Source organism: Asterias amurensis, chromosome 13 (assembly GCF_032118995.1).
Source record: "Asterias amurensis chromosome 13, ASM3211899v1".
Lineage (NCBI taxonomy): Eukaryota > Metazoa > Echinodermata > Asteroidea > Forcipulatida > Asteriidae > Asterias > Asterias amurensis.
Window position 1 is genome coordinate 10,258,699 of NC_092660.1, and position 18,104 is coordinate 10,276,802.

At 39.7% G+C, this 18,104-nt stretch overlaps 1 protein-coding gene across 1 annotated transcript; it reads left to right on the top strand.

Moving 5' to 3' along the window:
- Window positions 1-15,120: 15,120 nt before the first annotated feature.
- On the top strand, window positions 15,121-17,889 carry LOC139946313 (forkhead box protein D1-like). The gene has a single exon (XM_071943938.1). It carries the CDS (start codon window positions 15,973-15,975, stop codon window positions 17,152-17,154), a length of 1,182 nt encoding a protein of 393 aa, XP_071800039.1. The 5' UTR covers window positions 15,121-15,972; the 3' UTR covers window positions 17,155-17,889.
- Window positions 17,890-18,104: the final 215 nt, after the last annotated feature.

Sequence of the window (18,104 nt, forward strand, 5' to 3'; positions counted from 1 at the left end):
ATGAATCCACCTGTCAGCGGCTGTGATATTACCCGGGCCAGCCCGTGTCAACCACCGGCCATGCCCCCTCTGACTCCCCATGTCAAGCACCCCCGTCCTCCTGTCTGCATCTCGGGCCCCGACGAACAGTAATAGAATAGTTATCGCAATGAAATCAAATTGGTAGGACGGTGACGACATATTATTCAGTAATTGAAATGATTCTTTTATTAAAATGTAAAGACATGAATCCGAACATGTTTGATGATGGTCTGAAATAACCAAACAATTAGGACGGATTGAACTCTTTGGAAGGAGGTCGGGGTTTAGAGTCTATGTACATCTTGTTTGGAAACTAAGGGCGGGGCGTGGGGATCGAGGGGGGGGTAAGCTGCCACAAGAAGCAAAGAGCAGAGATAATGTAAATAGTTACTACATGCCTGGAAAACTACACTCTTAAAAAAACCCGGGTCAGAATTGACCCGGATTTGGGTCCTATGGGGCCAGCCCCATTGCTGAGTCAATGTGACCCGGATTCCGTGTCAATGTGACCAGATATTTGGTTAAAAGCAGGGATTTCGACTCGGATTCCGGGACACATTGGCGCGAATTCCGGGTCAAACTGACCCAGAAATGGGTCTGACCCCTAGGACCCAAAACCGGGTCAATTCTGACCCCAAACCGGGTCAATTCTGACCCGTGGGTTTTAAGAGTTTATCTTTGAAAGGGAAAGATCATTTTCATTGTTCAAAGGGTTCATTGGAAAAGTCTATGGTAAACTTTTGAAGGGGCGCAAGGGCGAAGACCAGAGACGTCAAAGGTCATGGCCTTCGTCGCCTCTTTGTAGGTCTAGGCTTGTTATCATTAATTTGTATTCCTTCTTTCGTTGTGTGTCAGTTGTGACAGAAATGATACATATAAAAGTAATATAGTATGCGGGTCATTATTATAATTGTGGAGTAAAGACGGACTTATGCAAGTTTATAGAGTGTGTAACTTTTACTTTAGTAAAAGTGTGACGTCAGACCCCCTTTTTGTTTGTTAGCATCTTTTGGCCACACCCAAATGGAGGTTTAATTGCATCCATTGATGTGAACAAGGAGAATGCTTGGCAGACGGTCTTGACCATAAATCAAGAATCATTTGGAGACATTGACCCTTACCTCCCCCTTCCCGCTCAAAATGAAATACTCCATTTCGATATCTAATTCCTCTCTTCAGCCGAGCCTTCCAGATATTTTCCTTAGCTCGTGGAAGAAATTGGGCAAGTGAAAAGCACCGTCAAAATGCATGTTAGGTACCACCGCTCGATTACATCCTAAAACAGGGTCAACCGCTAATCACCGGCTTCTACCATGGAAGTTTGAAATGGCGAGCTCAACGCGAATCAGCCCCGGGGGCCAACGAGCCGAAGCACCCGTGCCTCCATCATGCATCCACCCCTTTATTTTTTAATTCTCGGAAAAACATCGCCGAGTTGTCATAGCGAGTGCAACTGCTTGCGTAGGGGTGGTGAAGAAGAAGGGAATAGATGAAAAACAAATAAGAGAAGAGTATCGCACGGGATCATAGCAAAGTATGTAAACATAATGCGATTTCATGTGTGCATGTTATGAAGGCTTGAATCGGGCCCCAGGGCTGAGCTCGTAGCAACATAAAGCAATAGCTCGCTTATGCCGCTGCGTGTTCGCTGCTAATCCACCCAGTAAAGCCCCCGACCAAACCCACGCCAATGCCGGGGACTAGCCTCCAACAAAAAGTATAAAACGAAGGACAGAAAAAAAAAAAACCTTCACCCGGACTTGAATACTTTGCTAACGGTCAGCGGACATCCGCGTTAGGAGATTAAGCCGCGCATAAGGGGCTCCGGGCCGGGCGTTAAGAAGCACAGGTCGGTACGCCGTTGTGAAAATGTTAGCGGCTTAATTTCCCACCCAGGGCTGTTTTTCCGCCATGTATAAGCAATTTACCCGACGAGATGGACTTGTTTTGATTTCGTTCATGGCTCGTGGTTTTCCCTAATGAAGCTGTCTTTGGTGTAAAATTGTAATTCAGTGTAAAGACTGAGTGCCTACAAAGGCTGACTTTGCGGTGACTCAGTTTGGATGAATCCGGCATGATAGTCGTAATTAAAGGGAGGTACCACCAATTTGCAGTTTAGTTATACATGTTATAAGCCATTAAGTAAAATGGAACTCAATTACCCCAGATTGTACTGGTGTAATTCATTGTTTACTTTAGTTACTTTTATTTATTTTATTTTATGTAACCAGTGTAGCTATACATTGTTTATTTTTTTCATATTTTTTTCTTCATAATGAGCTGCTTAAAGGTACTGGACACGTTCGGTAATTGTCAAACAATATTCTCACTTGGTGTATCGCAGCATGCATAACATAACAAATGTCAAAAAATTCAATTGGTCATCGCAGTTGCAAGAAAATTATTGAAACAAAAAACACCATTGTTGCACAACTGATGTGCTTTAAGATAATGAATGAGCTTTAGGCCTGAAGTCTTTTATTATTTGAGTGAGAAATTATCTCTTTCTCAAAAACTACGTTACTTTTAGAGGGTGTCGCTTCTCACAATGTGTCTGACTATCATCAGCTCTTCATTGCTTGTTGCCAAGTTAGTTTTTATGCTTACATTTATTTTGAGTAATTACCAATAGTTTTCAGTGTCTTTTAATGTTTGACACAACAAGTTTCTGCTAAGTGTAATTAGGCAGGAAACCAGTCACTAATTGCGTACGTGGAATGGTTGGTTGGTAACCTATAATCAACATGTTGATGTGCTTGGCTACCTTGTTGTGGAGCTCTGTAGAATTGGACCATGTTCTTCACGTGGAACAGTTCCATAAAATACACCCACTAAAAAAAATTAAAAATGTAAACGACTAAAAAGACAAAAACTGTCGAAAATGACACTCAAATTAAAAACTACAGCGCTACATTTGGTGCTTTGGTATAATTTGCTTCAAATACAGGCCTTGGTGACTTAAAAAACAAAACGAAACCCAATCTTCATATTCAAAGGGGGATAATCATCTCATTAAAATCTCGTCTATAACAAAATGTATGATGTTATTACGGTTTTTTTTCTTCTTCAGAAACCAATGCATGCTCATTAGTTTACATTTTCTAATAATTACCAGTCTTATAGAAATAATAATTCGATGATTACAGACAGAACAATACACTGTATCCAAATAACAAGATGTGTTTTGGCTCATGCCCTGGACGGAACACCTATATACAGTCGACTCTCGTTATTAACAAGGTCGCTTGGACTGGCCAGATTACGTTAAAGAGACTGGACACTATTGGTAATTTTCAAAGATCAGTCTTCTCACTTGGTGTATCTCAGCATATGCATAATATCATACTAACCAATATTAGTGTAAATTTCACGTTCACCGAAGACACTTAAGATACACAATAGTCTGAAGGTTGTGTTCGCTTATTATATATCAATCCCACAGGAGAATGTACGCCTGATCTCTGAGATTTGTGCAGTTATTAAAGACAATGGAAACTATTGGCAGCTGTCAAAGACCAGTCTCTACTTGGTGTATCTCAACATATGCATTAAAAAATAACAAAACTGTGGAAAATTGAGCTCAATTAGTCGTCGATGTTGCGAGATAACAATGAAAGAATTTCGAGACCTCAAATTCTAATTCTGAGGTCTCGAAATCAAATTCGTGGAAATTGCTTCTTTCTATAAAACTACGTTACTTCAGAGGGAGCCGTTTCTCACAATGTTTTATACTATCAACCTCTCCCCATTACTCGTTTACCCAGGTAAGTTTTTTATTCAAATAATTATTTTGAGTAAATACCAATAGTGTCCACTGCCTTTAAAGGCACCGGCCACCATTGGTAATTACTCAAAATAATTGTTAACATAAAAACTTACTTGGTAACGAGCAACGGAGAGCTGTTGATAGTAGAAAAAACATTGTGAGAAACGGCTCCCTTTGAAAGAGGTAATTTCACACTCAATGCATTTGAAAGCACACAAAACAAAAATTGTGCAACAAGGGTGTTTTTTCTTTCGATGACCAATTGAGCCCACATTTTCACAGGTTGTTATTTTATAAACATGCTGGTCTTTGACAATAACCCAACATTTACAGTGCCTTTAAAATAATAGTAGGGCTATGCATACGAGTGTAACTTGGTAACAAGAGTAAACACATTGTGGGAAACGACTTCCTCTAAAGTAACGTAGTTTTTGAGAAAGAGGTAATTTCTAAAATAGTAAATAGTAAAACACTTCAGCTTTTTTATATGCATCCGAAAGCACAACAATTGCACAATGGGTGTTTTTTTCTTCTTCAATCATTCTCTTGCAAATTCGATGACCAACTGAGCCCAAATTTTCGCAGGTTTGTTATTTTATGTTCGGGAAACACCAAGTGAGAATACTGGTCTTTTACAAAAACAAAACAAAAACGAAATTACCTTCGAAAAGAATCAAACAACATGACCTTGTCTTTGATAAAAATATTGTTCAATCCACTGTACTTTAAATTTGAATGGTATTCACTAACCAGCTCCCGGGCCTTGTTAACCGAACTTGTAAGATTTCAATGAGTGGAATATGCTTTAATCACTCAATTAAAGACACTGGACACTATTGGTAATTGCCAAAGACCAGTCTTCTCACTTGGTGTATCCCAACATCAAAGACCAGTCACTTGTTTTATCTCAACATATGTTGAGATACACCAAGTGAGAAGACTGGTCTTTGACAATATCCAATATTGTCCATTGTCTTTAAAGGATTTAGGTACTTTTTGTAACAAAGATAAAACCCACAATGTCCACATATTTACATTAAACTACACTCTTTTGAAGATAATGATTAGAAAGCTTACCGTAAAATATGACTTTCTGAGGTGCTGTAGTTTTTGAGAAATTAGTAAAACAATGCCACGAAAATAATTTTTGTCTCAGTTGTATAGCATGTTAAACGAATTGAACAGTTTTTGATAAATACACTGGTTTTACAGGGTAGAATAATTTCCGTGACTTGTTTTACTCATTTCTCAAAAACTACAGCACCTCATGAAGTAATATTTTCAGGGAAGCTTTCTACCATCATTGTCTTCAAACTGTCTAAGTTTAATGTAAATCTGCGAATATTGTGTTGTGTGTTCTACAAAATGTACCAAGACCCTCTTAGAAATGGTCTTTGGAAACTGCACAAACCACCGTTGCTTGTTTCAGCAGCAGGCAATCGATATAAGAGCTCAATTAAAAAAAATTAAAACAAATCTTTTTCTTTTTTCAATTTTGTATGCAAGTTCGCCGCAAACAAGGCTAAAAGCCACTCTTTGTATGAGGCTATACAGGAAGAAAAATTAGTTGGAAGATAACTCAGGAAAGCTGAAATGTATGGATTGATATTCAAAGCAGTATAGATTGTAGGTTAGAGGGGAACTTGCATCATGCAAAGAGATGTAATACGTGATTCCTTGTTCTAATATTCATCACCCACCATGACCCCAGTTTCAAACAGTTGAACCTAAACACTAGAAAGTTTTAAAAAGTAGACAACGAACAAATAATTAGAACAAAAATATATTTATTTTGAACTAGTAACTTATTGATAGTACCTATACGATTGTTTTCTCTAAAACGTGACCAATGAAATCAATGTGTGTTTTATAGGCTTCTTTAAAGGCAGTGGACACTATTGGTAATTACTCAAAATAATGTTTAGCATAAAAGAGAATTAGTACAACTCAGGGAAGCTGAAATGGTAACGAGTAATGGGGAGCTGTTGATTGTGTAAAAACATTTTGCGAAACGGCTCCCTCTGAAGTGACGTAGTTTTCGAGAAGTAATTTTCCACGAATTTGATTTCGAGACCTCAGAATTCGATTTTGAGGTATCGTAATCAAGCATCTGAAAGCACACAACCTCGCGTGACAAGGGTGTATTATCTTGCAACTTCGACGACCCATTGGGCTCAATTTTTACACAGGTTTGTTAATTTTATGCATTATGTTGAGATACACCAAGTGAGAAGACTGGTCTTTGACAGTTGCCAATAGTGTCCATTGTCTTTAATAACTGCACAAATCTCAGAGATCAGACCTACATTCTCCTGGGAGATTGATAGATAATAAGCGAAAACAACCTTCAGACTATTGTGTATCTTTAGTGTCTTCGATGAACGTGAAATTTACACTAATATCGGTTAGTATGATGGATATCGGATCGGGGCCCAATTTCGGTGCTACCTAAGCACCAAAAGTAGCTAAGCACAACAAAATCATGCTTACCAGAACAGGGTTACCAGTCAAATGACCATGTCACATGTACAATTTATGACTGGTAACCTGGTAATTTATTTGCTTAGAAGAAAATTCCAAAGCAATATTTTCTGCTTAAAGACATTGGACAATATTCTTTGGTTATTGTCTAAGACCAGTCTTCTCACGTGGTGTATCTGATCATAATGCATAAAACAACAAACCTGTGAAAATTTGAGCTCAATCGGTCGTCAATGTTGCCAGATAATAATGAAAGAAAAAACACCCTAGTCACACGAAGTTGTGTGCGTTTAGATGCTTGATTTCGAGACCTCAAATTCTAAATTTGATGTCTCGAAAACAAATTCGTGGAAAATTACTTCTTTCTCGATCACTACGTTACTTCAGAGGGATCCGTTTCTCACAATGTTTTACCTATCAACAGCTCCCCATTACTAGTTACCAGTTAAGGTTTAATGCTAATAATTATTTTGAGTAATTACAAATAGTGTCCACTGCCTTTAGGCAGCTCTATGAAGTTGGGCCCTGGCCTGTATGCTTTGTTTTTAAAAAGGGCAAGAGCTCAAAGGCAATTTTGCATTGGCAAAGGGCAACCAATGAGGGCATTGTAATTGTCTACTGGAGTATTGTAAGGGCACCAAGGCAATTACCAGGGGGCATGAAGGCAAACACATTTGTTGCCTCCGTGAAGGGTGGGCCTGTCTGCTTTTCAGACAGAATGAACTTTAAACAAAAGTTTCAGAGATGTGGTCTTGAAATCTTAGGTTTGATCATCAAGGACGTCAGAGTGTTAAATTAGTTTTGATGACAGGAACATGGGAATCCAGAACAATGAAAGATTTAAATGGTAATTGAAGCTTTGCATGGTGTGGAGAATAAGAGTAACTATATATATAAATATAAATAGTAAACTTGCGGGAACAACCATGAGTAAAATCTCTTGTGAGGGAGTGGTGGCTCTGAAAAGAGCCGGGTGGTCTCGACTTTTCGAACAGTATACTCTGCTCGTCTGCAGGAGAAATGCAAAATTTCTCCTGATCGAGTGGACCGTTGCATCCCAAGTGTCAAATAAAATAACATGGATAGGGTGCGAGAAATGTTAGCGATGGGTAAGTGTCTAATGGCGTGACATGACTATGTTGGAGTCCCTATATATTTCACTGACAGTCGAATACCGCCATATACCGTACACGTTTCGGTGTGCACAGCAGGTTGACAGAAACTGTGTTGCGCCCTCTATATGAAGCCAGCGCTCATTCGCAACACTGTGTAATGCGAAATACCAAAAATAAAAATATCATGCTCCAAAAAAAAATAATCCTTACTACTACAACTGTCAAAATGTTTGTGAATTGAAAAACAAACGACAAAACACTTAGTGGGTTAACTTGCTTATATCCTTCGCAGAAAAGACGAGAACTATGATTATCGGTTATAGTTTTACTGGATTGAATGAATGATGGAGCTAAAGTGGTTACATAGTTACTGTAATTTGAATAGGTCTGACACATTTAGCGCCTGCTGGATTACACTGAGAATGAATTAAGTTTAGAGGCTCATTTAACTCGGCTTGCCAGATTGATACTCATGCTATGTCAATTTTTCTTTCAACAGTGTGACATCAAGTACACTGGAGAAACACAAAATAATGTGAAAGAGAGAGGGCAAGGGGGAGAAGCAGTGCAGCATACATCGCAGTAGTTGGATTAAGGTAAGTTTAGTCGGCTGTCATTGATTTCTGACATATTTTGAACGAGTGCCCTTGGTTCATTCTGAGCTTCGCGTTGTTCTTGTTGCTTGTTTTTAGTGAACAAAAACTACCTTATGACAATAATATTACAAGAGTAAGCATTTGCTTTTAGTGAAGGTGTCCAGAAGTCCAACGAAATCAATTAGGATGTAGATATATAAATACATACAACAAGCAGCGTTTCGAATCCACTCGGTGAAACTAAAACAAAACGGCATCAGCAGCAACAGCGGCATCAAGCAGATTTTCAGAGTAATTAAAGGAACACGTTGCCTTGTATCGGACGAGTTGGTCAAAACAAAAGCGTTTGTAACCGTTTTTTATAAAATGCATATGGTTGGAAAGATGTTTTAAAAGTAGAATACAATGATTCACACAAGTTTGCCTCGAAATTGCGTGGTTTTCCTTCTACTGTGCGAACTAACATGGTCGGCCATTTATGGGAGTCAAAATTTTGACCCCCATAAATGGCCGACGTGTTAGTCGACAAGGTAAAAGGAAAACCACGCAATTTCGAGGCATGTTTGTGTGGATCATTGTATTCTACTTTTACAACATCTTTCTACCCATATGCATTTTATAAAAAACGGTTACAAACGCTTTTCAAAGACCAACTCGACCGATCCAAGGCAACGTGTTCCTTTAAATCCACTGTGAAACTAAGTTAAAAAGCAACAAACAACAACATCGACAACGACAACGACAACATCACCACCACCACCACCACCACCACCACCACCACCACCACCAACAACAACAACAACAACAAAAACAAAAACAACAACATCAACAACAACAACAACAACAACAACAACAACAACAACAACAGCAACAACAACAACAACACACCAACAAACATCAACAACAGTGTCCTTAAATAATTGTTGTGGATCATTGGTTTCAATAGCACGTGTGTTATGTCAGGCCATGCTGTGCTCAGACCAATAAAACTATAAGGACTGCTCGTTGGGTACAACTAGCAATATCATTGTTTTCTGTAAAGCTGGCGAACAGTTTACACAACTAATTACATTATGATAAGCTGGTACCTGTTTTAACTGGTACCTGTTTCTTCTTGAGGTTATTTTTTTGTGATGGGCTAGGTTGTGAGCACAGACAGCTTTTAGCCCTGTATCTGACTCTTCCCCTGTGCTGTAGCCTACACAGATCACTGTAGGTTTAACAGTCAGGGTGTAAGGCAGTCAAAGCTAAGGCAGCTTTATGAAATTCCGAATATGTATGAATTACCTTTTGGGTGGTTAATATTATTAACATGTAACATAACCTGAATCCAACTCAAGTATCGTGTTTGATAAGATTTGGCCGGATAGTGTACCAACCCTTCAGCAGAAATGTTTTGTCTTTGTAAGTGAGAGTACATTGTTTAGCAAGCCATCCCCCATTTCTTCAAGCATCCTTTGGTCAAGTTGCATGCCATGTTGTAAGAGTACATTGTTTAGCAAGCCATACCCCATTCCTAACAAACATCCTTCGATCAAGTTGCATCATGCCATGTTGTCAAAAAAACGTGATCTGTGTATAGAGATGAAATACCGGGAAGGGGGGAATAAACGGCCTCCGTGCCTCTACAAATTAAATTTCATCTCCCCCTTCTATATCTTCTTGACTATATCACCCAGCGAGTTGCATGCCCGCACACCCCTAAGGGGGGCTGCTTGGCTAGTTCAAAGCCAGGGACAAGGAATGGGAGGGTTTCGGTACGATTCACCCGGCGGGACCGGTCCCGGACTCTCCCGGTCTTGTTTTCTTAAGACCGCCTTTTGCCGTGGATTTGGAGGGAATGATCGAACGTATCGCCGGTAGGGTAGTTGGGCTTCGATACGCCCGCTGGCGCAGTGCTGTCGGAAGGAATATTTGATTGTAACTGGTCGGCTGGATGGGTCTAGAATGAATGCCAAACGATGTCAGATAAAATATATGCAATAACTGTATCCACTTCTTTGTGTAGGACTTTATGCAGTTCACGTCCTCTTCTTTTCTGTCCATCAGTCACCGTTTCTTAGTGTACCAAGTCATAATTTCAGTCCATGCGTTCTGGACAGCGCTTTGATTTGCTTCTGCACTGTGATGTGTGATACTCAGAAACAACACAGTATATACAATATAAAGTCAAAATAACGTAGAATAAGAAACGTTCACACTTGTTTCCATTTGACTTAAGACTTTGTTGGATTCGTTCGTTGTTTTTCTTGAGTTGAAAAAAAGTAACTAATGGATGATCATTATTCAATGATGTTTTATTTCATCACATAAATAATAATAATAATAATGAACCATTTTTGTAGAGCGCATATCACACACAGAGAAGTCCCTATGCGCTTTGAGATGAAAACAAAAGAGAAGTAAAAGTAAATAGAGATTTGAAGTAAATACAAAAGCAAAATTTAGTTGATACAGAAAGAAGTACCGAAGGCTATTGCAAACATAAATGTGTTTTTAACTTTGTCTTAAATAAATTCACAGTTTGAGCTTGTTTTGTACGTTGTTTTGATTAGTGGTTATCTGCAGGAATTTGAACTTTTCATTCTGGAAATGGTCATTATTAATTTTTTTTAAATATAAAATTTCGAATGAACGATCTGTTGTGCTCGTCCGACTGCGTTCATGTCGCTGTTTCACTGAGTTCAAAAGTCTCCTCAAAGGGTTTTTAATACCTTTTTGTAGATCACGTTGTTGGCCATGACATGAACTCTCACCCACTGTGAATGAAGATTTTTTTGTATACTTGTTTGTACTCTGACGAAGGTCTGGTTTGAATCGAAAGATAGGACCGTTTCCCTTGTACCAGTTTTAAACAATCAATTTTGTCTTATTTGTGTAGCCTTTTAGATCATCTGTTAAGTTTGTAAACCATATATATATAATGAGTAGGGTAGATGGCCTTAGCTTTCGATCCATACCGGACCTTCTTCAGAGGCATAAAACAAGTACAAACAAATACATATCCATTTATAGAAAGAAGAAGGAAAAGGGATTAAGGAATATTATGTTATAGTTCAAAAGTGACTTGACTATTTTCAATGACCGACATTAAAAAACACTCACCATACAGCTCTAATGGTTAGGAGTTAAACTTGCATCAGCTGTTCCGCAAAAGTGTTTCCTTAAAAGCCCGTATACAAAACATATCCGTTTTCTAATGTCTGCAGGCAAGCGTGTGAGAATAATATATACATGGTGAATTCTGTGTTCGTCATTGTGTCGTCCATTTGAAAGAACCGATGCATTATTTAATTGTATTCATAGTGTTGTATTCAGAGGATCAATGTTAAAACATTATTAATATTATTATTATTTAAAAAACAATTGCCTCGTAATATTATCTTTGTCTCAAATTAACCAGATATTTGAGGTCAGAGGTCTCCAACCTCAGTATATTTCAATGGTTTTCCTGTCTTTGTAGTTTAGTCAGGAATGATGACGATCTTCCATGCAAGCTTGGCCAGCTGGGAAGTTTTACTTCTTCTTTTTCATTTTTTAATACTATATCTACAGACCATGTGAACTTTGTTTACAATTAGTGTGACCTTGTACATTTTTCGAGTATTCTGGCAGGCAAGATACTACACTGGTCCTATGGAAAAGTTTACATTTTGTGTCATAATTTCCACATAAAACCAAGAGTTATGAAAGTAAAAGCTGGACAAGTTTTGAGATGTGCCCCCTTTAACCATATCAATAGTTGATAAGAATTAGACAGTGCAATCTCCATAAAATATAAGATTTGATGTTTTCTTCCATTGAGCTGTATACAAATCGTGCCTACAGGAAGGCCAGGCTCTGTGGCTCTTTTGTAAACATGTGATGTCACAGGTCACATCGTCTAAATGTGTATAAAATGAAATAAAATTGAAATTCGATTTTCAGTTTAATTTTTCTTTTGACTCACCCACCTACAATTTTTAGTAAAAAAGTCAAACTTTTTAAATCTTGATAATATTCTGACCCCCTAAATTGGGACGTTGCATCTCTATAATACGACTCAAGCTTCGAACGTCTCATCATTACATAAAACTACGATCCTTAACACAAACAGCAGCCATGTCTTGATCATGCCATTTCAAGCCTTGTAGGTTTTCTTCGGTGTGTTCTGGGCCTTCATAATCTTCTGACGCAAAACAAACTAAGACATCAAATGAAAGTGCATCTTTAAAGACAATGGACACTATTGGTTATTGTCAAAGACCAGTCTTCTCACTTGGTGTATCTCAACAAATGCATAAAATAACAAACCTGTGAAAATTTGAGCTCGATTGGTCGTCGGAGTTGCGAGATAATTATGACAAAGAAAAAACACCCTTGTCACACGAATCTGACGTTTGAAATAAAACTCATGTAAAATTACTTCTTTCTCGAAAACTACATTACTTCAGAGGGCGCCGTTTCTCACAATGTTTTATACCATCAATCTTTCCCATACTCGTTAGCAGGTAAGGTTTTATGCTAATAATTATTTTGAGTAATTACCAATAGTGTCCACTGACTTTAAATGAGAAAAAATGCAGCTGTAAACAACACGGAAGGTTGTCTTATAAGCTGATAACCAACAACAACTGTTATTGGACGTTAGGAAAAGTCAAAATCGCTTTAAATATAAGATAGATTTCATTTATAGACGGGTTTTATTTTAACAGTTATTTAAAGGCTCTGGACACTATTGGTAACTACTCAAAACTTTTGTATAAGCATAACAACTTACTTGTTAACAAGCTATGGAGAGCTGTTGATAGTATAAAACATTGTGAGAAACGGCTCCCTCTGAAGTAACGTAGTTTTTGAGAAATATTGAAAGAATTCAGGTCTATTATCTGAAAGCACACAAATTTATGCAACAAGGGTGTTTTTTCTTTCATTATTCTCTTGCAACTTCGATGAACAATTGAATCAAAACTACCAATCGTGTCAGGTGCCTTTGTCAATAATTATACAATGACTTTGAGAGACGTCTAATTTTTGCCAAGTATTATCGAACAACAATTGGTCGACAGTATTTATTGAATAATTTCTCGAAAACACAATAATGCAATTTTTCAGCATAATGTACCTTATACATGCGTCTTTTGCACACAGCGAATTTTATATTTCGCCTCTCGTGTGGAACCGTTCGATGAAAATCTCTTGAAGATGTTGCCATCACACACCGGACATTTTCCCCCCACGATTATCAACAATTTTGAATATAATACGCCTTGGTTTTATACACTTTCTAGTGGTAATACGGGTCAAAACATGTTGACAGTCTTAGCAGACAGTTTGGCTCAGTGGTTTTTGTCCATGCCACCCCGCTTCGATACCCGGACCGGGACTTAGTTTTTGTCAGTCCCATCCCGACTGCGTGGGTTTTTCCTTTATAGGGGTTTTCTTCTCACGTCCTTGTCTTCTCGACAAAAAGGTAGATTTTTCCAAAAGGATGCTTTGCCGACTAGTTATAATTTAGATTCAGAACTTGAGAGCCGTATATTCGTAGCAGTGTTACTGTTTCAGTGAAGATGTACCTCGCTGGAAAAAAAATATAAGTTTTATTTATTTGTATTTTTAAATTTTTTAAGTATAAAAGCACGTTTTTCCCTTTCTATTTAACAAATATATTTAAACTAAATTAACAAGGGAAAAGAAATGTGGCAATTGATTATTAAATCTACGTCTAGATATCATCATCTCATGTCAGCAAAATACAAAGGTTTAAGCAGCGAGTCTGACTGATCGGTGTTTTGACCAAAGAGAATGGATTTAAAACTTTAATAAATAACAGTTGGTTAACATTAATGCATGATCCCCGTGAAAACTCCGTACCTTCTCTGAATAAAATAATATGTTCACCGTGATGCCTTTCGGTCCCCGCCTTCGGAACAACATTCCTTACAACATCCGTTGTCTATAATGTGTGTCGCTACAGTGTTTTGGGTATAGTTGCTAAAAACGTACTGCACCGAATCTAGCATTTGTTAAACCTTCACAACACCTCGATGGTGTTTACGTGGGATTTGTGTACTATAATATGAGATCTCAATTACTATTGTTACTAATGGCTTGTGTAGCTTGATTTGTGTGTAAGTGAAAAAAACTGATAAATTCTTATGTTATTCTTATCTAAAGGCAGCAATTCCAAGGAAAAAAACCGAGGACTGCCCTTTTGTGCTAATGATGTCCAAAAATTCAGATTTGTGAATCAGCCTACTGTATTTTTTTTTTTTTTTTTTAAATTCAGGCGAAGATAAAGAAGAACAAAATTAGACATTCTTGTTAAACTTGGGTTGGATAATAATATACAGTCTTTGTAAGACGCCAAAATCTACAAAATTAACGTGCTAAGTTTATTTGTGTGTTACTATATATTGTGTTATTTTATAACAATGATTCGTCTACACATTGCACGGTAATAACGGTCATATTTGAAAGTTTCCTTCGTTAGGTCAAATTAAAACAATTTCTGACTTTTAATTTGGAAGTGAGCTAAGAGAAAAATCATGTTGGGAGAACAAACCTCGTTTCTCAATTACAATGATTTTTTTGTTTAAATCGAATATATTGTGAGAAATGATCTCCCAACTTACCAGTAGCCCGAACTGCTCTGAGCGAAGTTGCAGAGTGATAAATGCTACTCAAAATGGTTCTTACATGGTCAACATAGTCGAATTTTCATTCAAGGAAAAACATGTTCAAAAATCACTTCATCTTGTTCGTCTGACAATTTTGTAAATCGCTCTTTGTTTTCATAAATAACATTGTCCAGTTTGCACCATTACGAAAGAAACACAGGTTGTATTTCTATTTCTTTATTTTTTTGGGGGGAGATTTTTCCCCAAAAGCGAATTTAATGACTACATATACAAGGTTTGACAATTCTGCCTGGCCGTAAAGTGAGTGACAGAGTGGGCGGGGCTAGGGTGCAGTGACGACTAACCTGTGACAGTCCGTCAGACCATTCGACCAATCGTATCGCTGGCAGCGCCGTCACTGCATCACCGGGCGAGGGCGCCCTTTACCGTCACCGTAAAGTTATCGCAGATAATGATCTTGCTGTACCAACACACGGTGTGTATTGTATATATATTGGTTTCTGCAACAGGACTCACCGCTTTTCATTAGGTCCAAGGTGCTCTGCTCTGAAGGTGGGCGGTATTGGCTACCGATGTTATATTTCTCCTCTTCTTCTTTTCGCGGAGAAACATTCACTGAGACTCTGCCCCTTACCTTGCCGGCCCGTGAGACGATTGAAATCCTACCAAAGACTGATGCACCAAGAGTGTCCATCACCAAACTGTCGTTGCATTGTTTGATGCGTTAAAATCATCTAATTATCAGAGATAGGCGGACACAAGTGTTGGGCAAACTTCATTGATATGCAAATGAGCCGACGACCAGCCGACAAATGACAACATTGGAGATCACGTGGTGAGAAACTGTACATGTGCCCGAGCTTGCTATAGATAAAGATGACAACGGTCATGTTAGGCGAGACATTCTGTTCCCCGGCTTATTAAGGTGGGACGAACAAACTTCTTGCAAAATTTTCACCTTTTTTTCTTTGACTGAACTCACAGTGTTTTCTTCAGTCGTTTTGTTGGTTTGTGGTCACCCAGCCATCGCCGAATATACGACCAGCCAAGCTAGTGACTGATGTCTGGCCTCGTATACTGTGTGTGTTTGCACTGAAGCGAACACAAGCCCGTGGAGTGGGCCCGTATTAACAACATTACAGCGACCTCAACTGTGAAACGCAGGCGTGTGTGGGGATAACCTAATTCCGTGGCTGTTTTCTTCTGACTTGTCATTGCGAGGCAGTTGAGTGTGACTGACTGTATTGCTCAGCGATTGTCGAGCGACGGACGGGGTTGATTTTAGGTGGCCGCGGAGCCAGTACGAACCGGCGACGACCGTTTCAGGACAGCTCAAGACGACGGGGCCATCGTCTGATCAGACCGGCGTAGACATGACCGTGAGCTCCGCTAATGCCATGGAGGAGTCAAAGGTGAGCGCTCCGGCCCAACAGCAGCAGCAACAGCAGCAGCAACAACAGCAACAGCAGCAACAACAGCACGACTCCGGGATAATCATCGGTGCACCGGGGCCCGTCGCATTCCACTGCCGGAAAGATCTTCCTTTGCCACCGGCACGGCAAGTCAAAGACACCGATCCAATGGAACAGTTCTCGGACAGTGAGATGCTTGACTCGGCAGATAAGGACGAGTCTGAAATTCACAGCAAGGACTCGGACGACATCGAGCTAGTGTCGGAGAAACAGGGAGACGCCGACAGCAACTCCGACGAGAAAAAAGCTAAGTCGAGCACGGTCAAACCACCGTACTCCTACATTGCACTAATAACTATGTCCATTCTTCAATCACCGCAGAAAAGACTCACACTAAGCGGTATCTGCGAGTTTATTATGAACCGTTTCCCATACTACCGGGAGAAATTCCCCGTGTGGCAGAACAGCATACGGCACAACCTTTCCCTCAATGACTGCTTCATCAAAATTCCACGGGAGCCCGGTAACCCTGGGAAAGGGAACTACTGGACACTGGACCCGGCAAGTGAGGACATGTTCGACAACGGGTCTTTCCTGCGGAGGAGGAAACGCTACAAGCGGCACCATCCAGACCTGGGGATCAGCCTACGCGAACACTCGGCGTTTATGGCCGCCAGCCCGTACGGGCACCATATTAGTTACGGGCACCCACACGCTATGTTACCGTACCACTACGTCTCGCCGCTCCCCCCTCCCGTACCTCTGTCCCTCACCACGTCAGCGGCGCACAGTTTACACAGCCAGGCGTTGAGCAGCCTCATGTCGGCCGGTACTACAGCAGCCCCAGTCCGTTCCGGTTTCAGCATAGAGAGTCTCATCGGCAACAGTGCTAGTACGAACTCGAGCAACACACCAAATAGTGTCATCAGCACAAGTAGTAGCACGAGTAGCATTACCTCACCTGTGAACAGCTTGCTGGCATTCCGCCCACCAACGAGCCTACACTCGGCCCTCTCACCCTTCATCACAGCTGGGGCAGCAAGCGCTTTTACTGCCCCCGTGCCTTCGTCCTTCGATCTCGAAAAATACAGACAGTGTTTACAGTGCAATGGTTTAGCGGCAACAACTTGTACCTGGCGCTGATCACACGGACACCATCTATACATACACATATAAAAATATATATCTATATATATTGAAACTATATTCGAACACCGGGACAGCAGTTGTCAGGTAAGCCTTTAAAAACAAATTGTGCATAGGCCCCTGACTGTAAATTACATTTAATCTGCACCCTGAACTAAAAAGAAGAAAAGCCAGTTTTTAAGATTGAGTAGAATTTTAAAACTGTGGATTAAAACTAATTAGTCAATGTTTGAATCGAGTTTTCCCGAGCTTGGTTGCTCACTGGCCGTCCCACGTTGACAATCCTCGTGCCGCGAACTGCCTCCATTCCACCGAGAAACGGGGCTGATCGTGGCGGGTGTTTGGAAGCGTGAAGACCCATGAGCAACAGCGCCGGATCACGGTCGATTTCAACACTGCATGATACCGTATCACCCAAAAAGACTGGCGTTTGTTACTGTATGTGTGTGATGTGCGAGAAAACAGAGGCTCTCTCGCAATTTCAATACGGGTCACTTGCGCAAACCGTATACACCCGATTAAAGCCATCTATGTATAATGTACATTGTCACCAAGCAGGACTCAAACAAACTATTATAGTTAATGCTTTTTGAAACGTGGACTGGATGTGAACTTTGTTCGCCCGGGATGAAGGCAAAATGTTCCTCTCTGGTCAGCAACGGTGTTCATGATGCAAGCTCGTTATAAAAACGTGTAAGTGAAATGCCTTTTCACTCAAACAAATATACATAATACCGACTAGATTACAAAATAGCATTGGTGTGAAAAAAACGTATATTTATATTCAGTAGATTGAACATATTTGTAGAATCTTGTCCACACAGACTGCACACAGTAAAACAAAAATTGCAAAAAAAGGAGATAATTTTACCATTATTTGGTGGAGTAAATAATACGGTGTCCAAGAGCGGACAAGTGAAAATGTTTCATGTGATGTGCCGCAATAG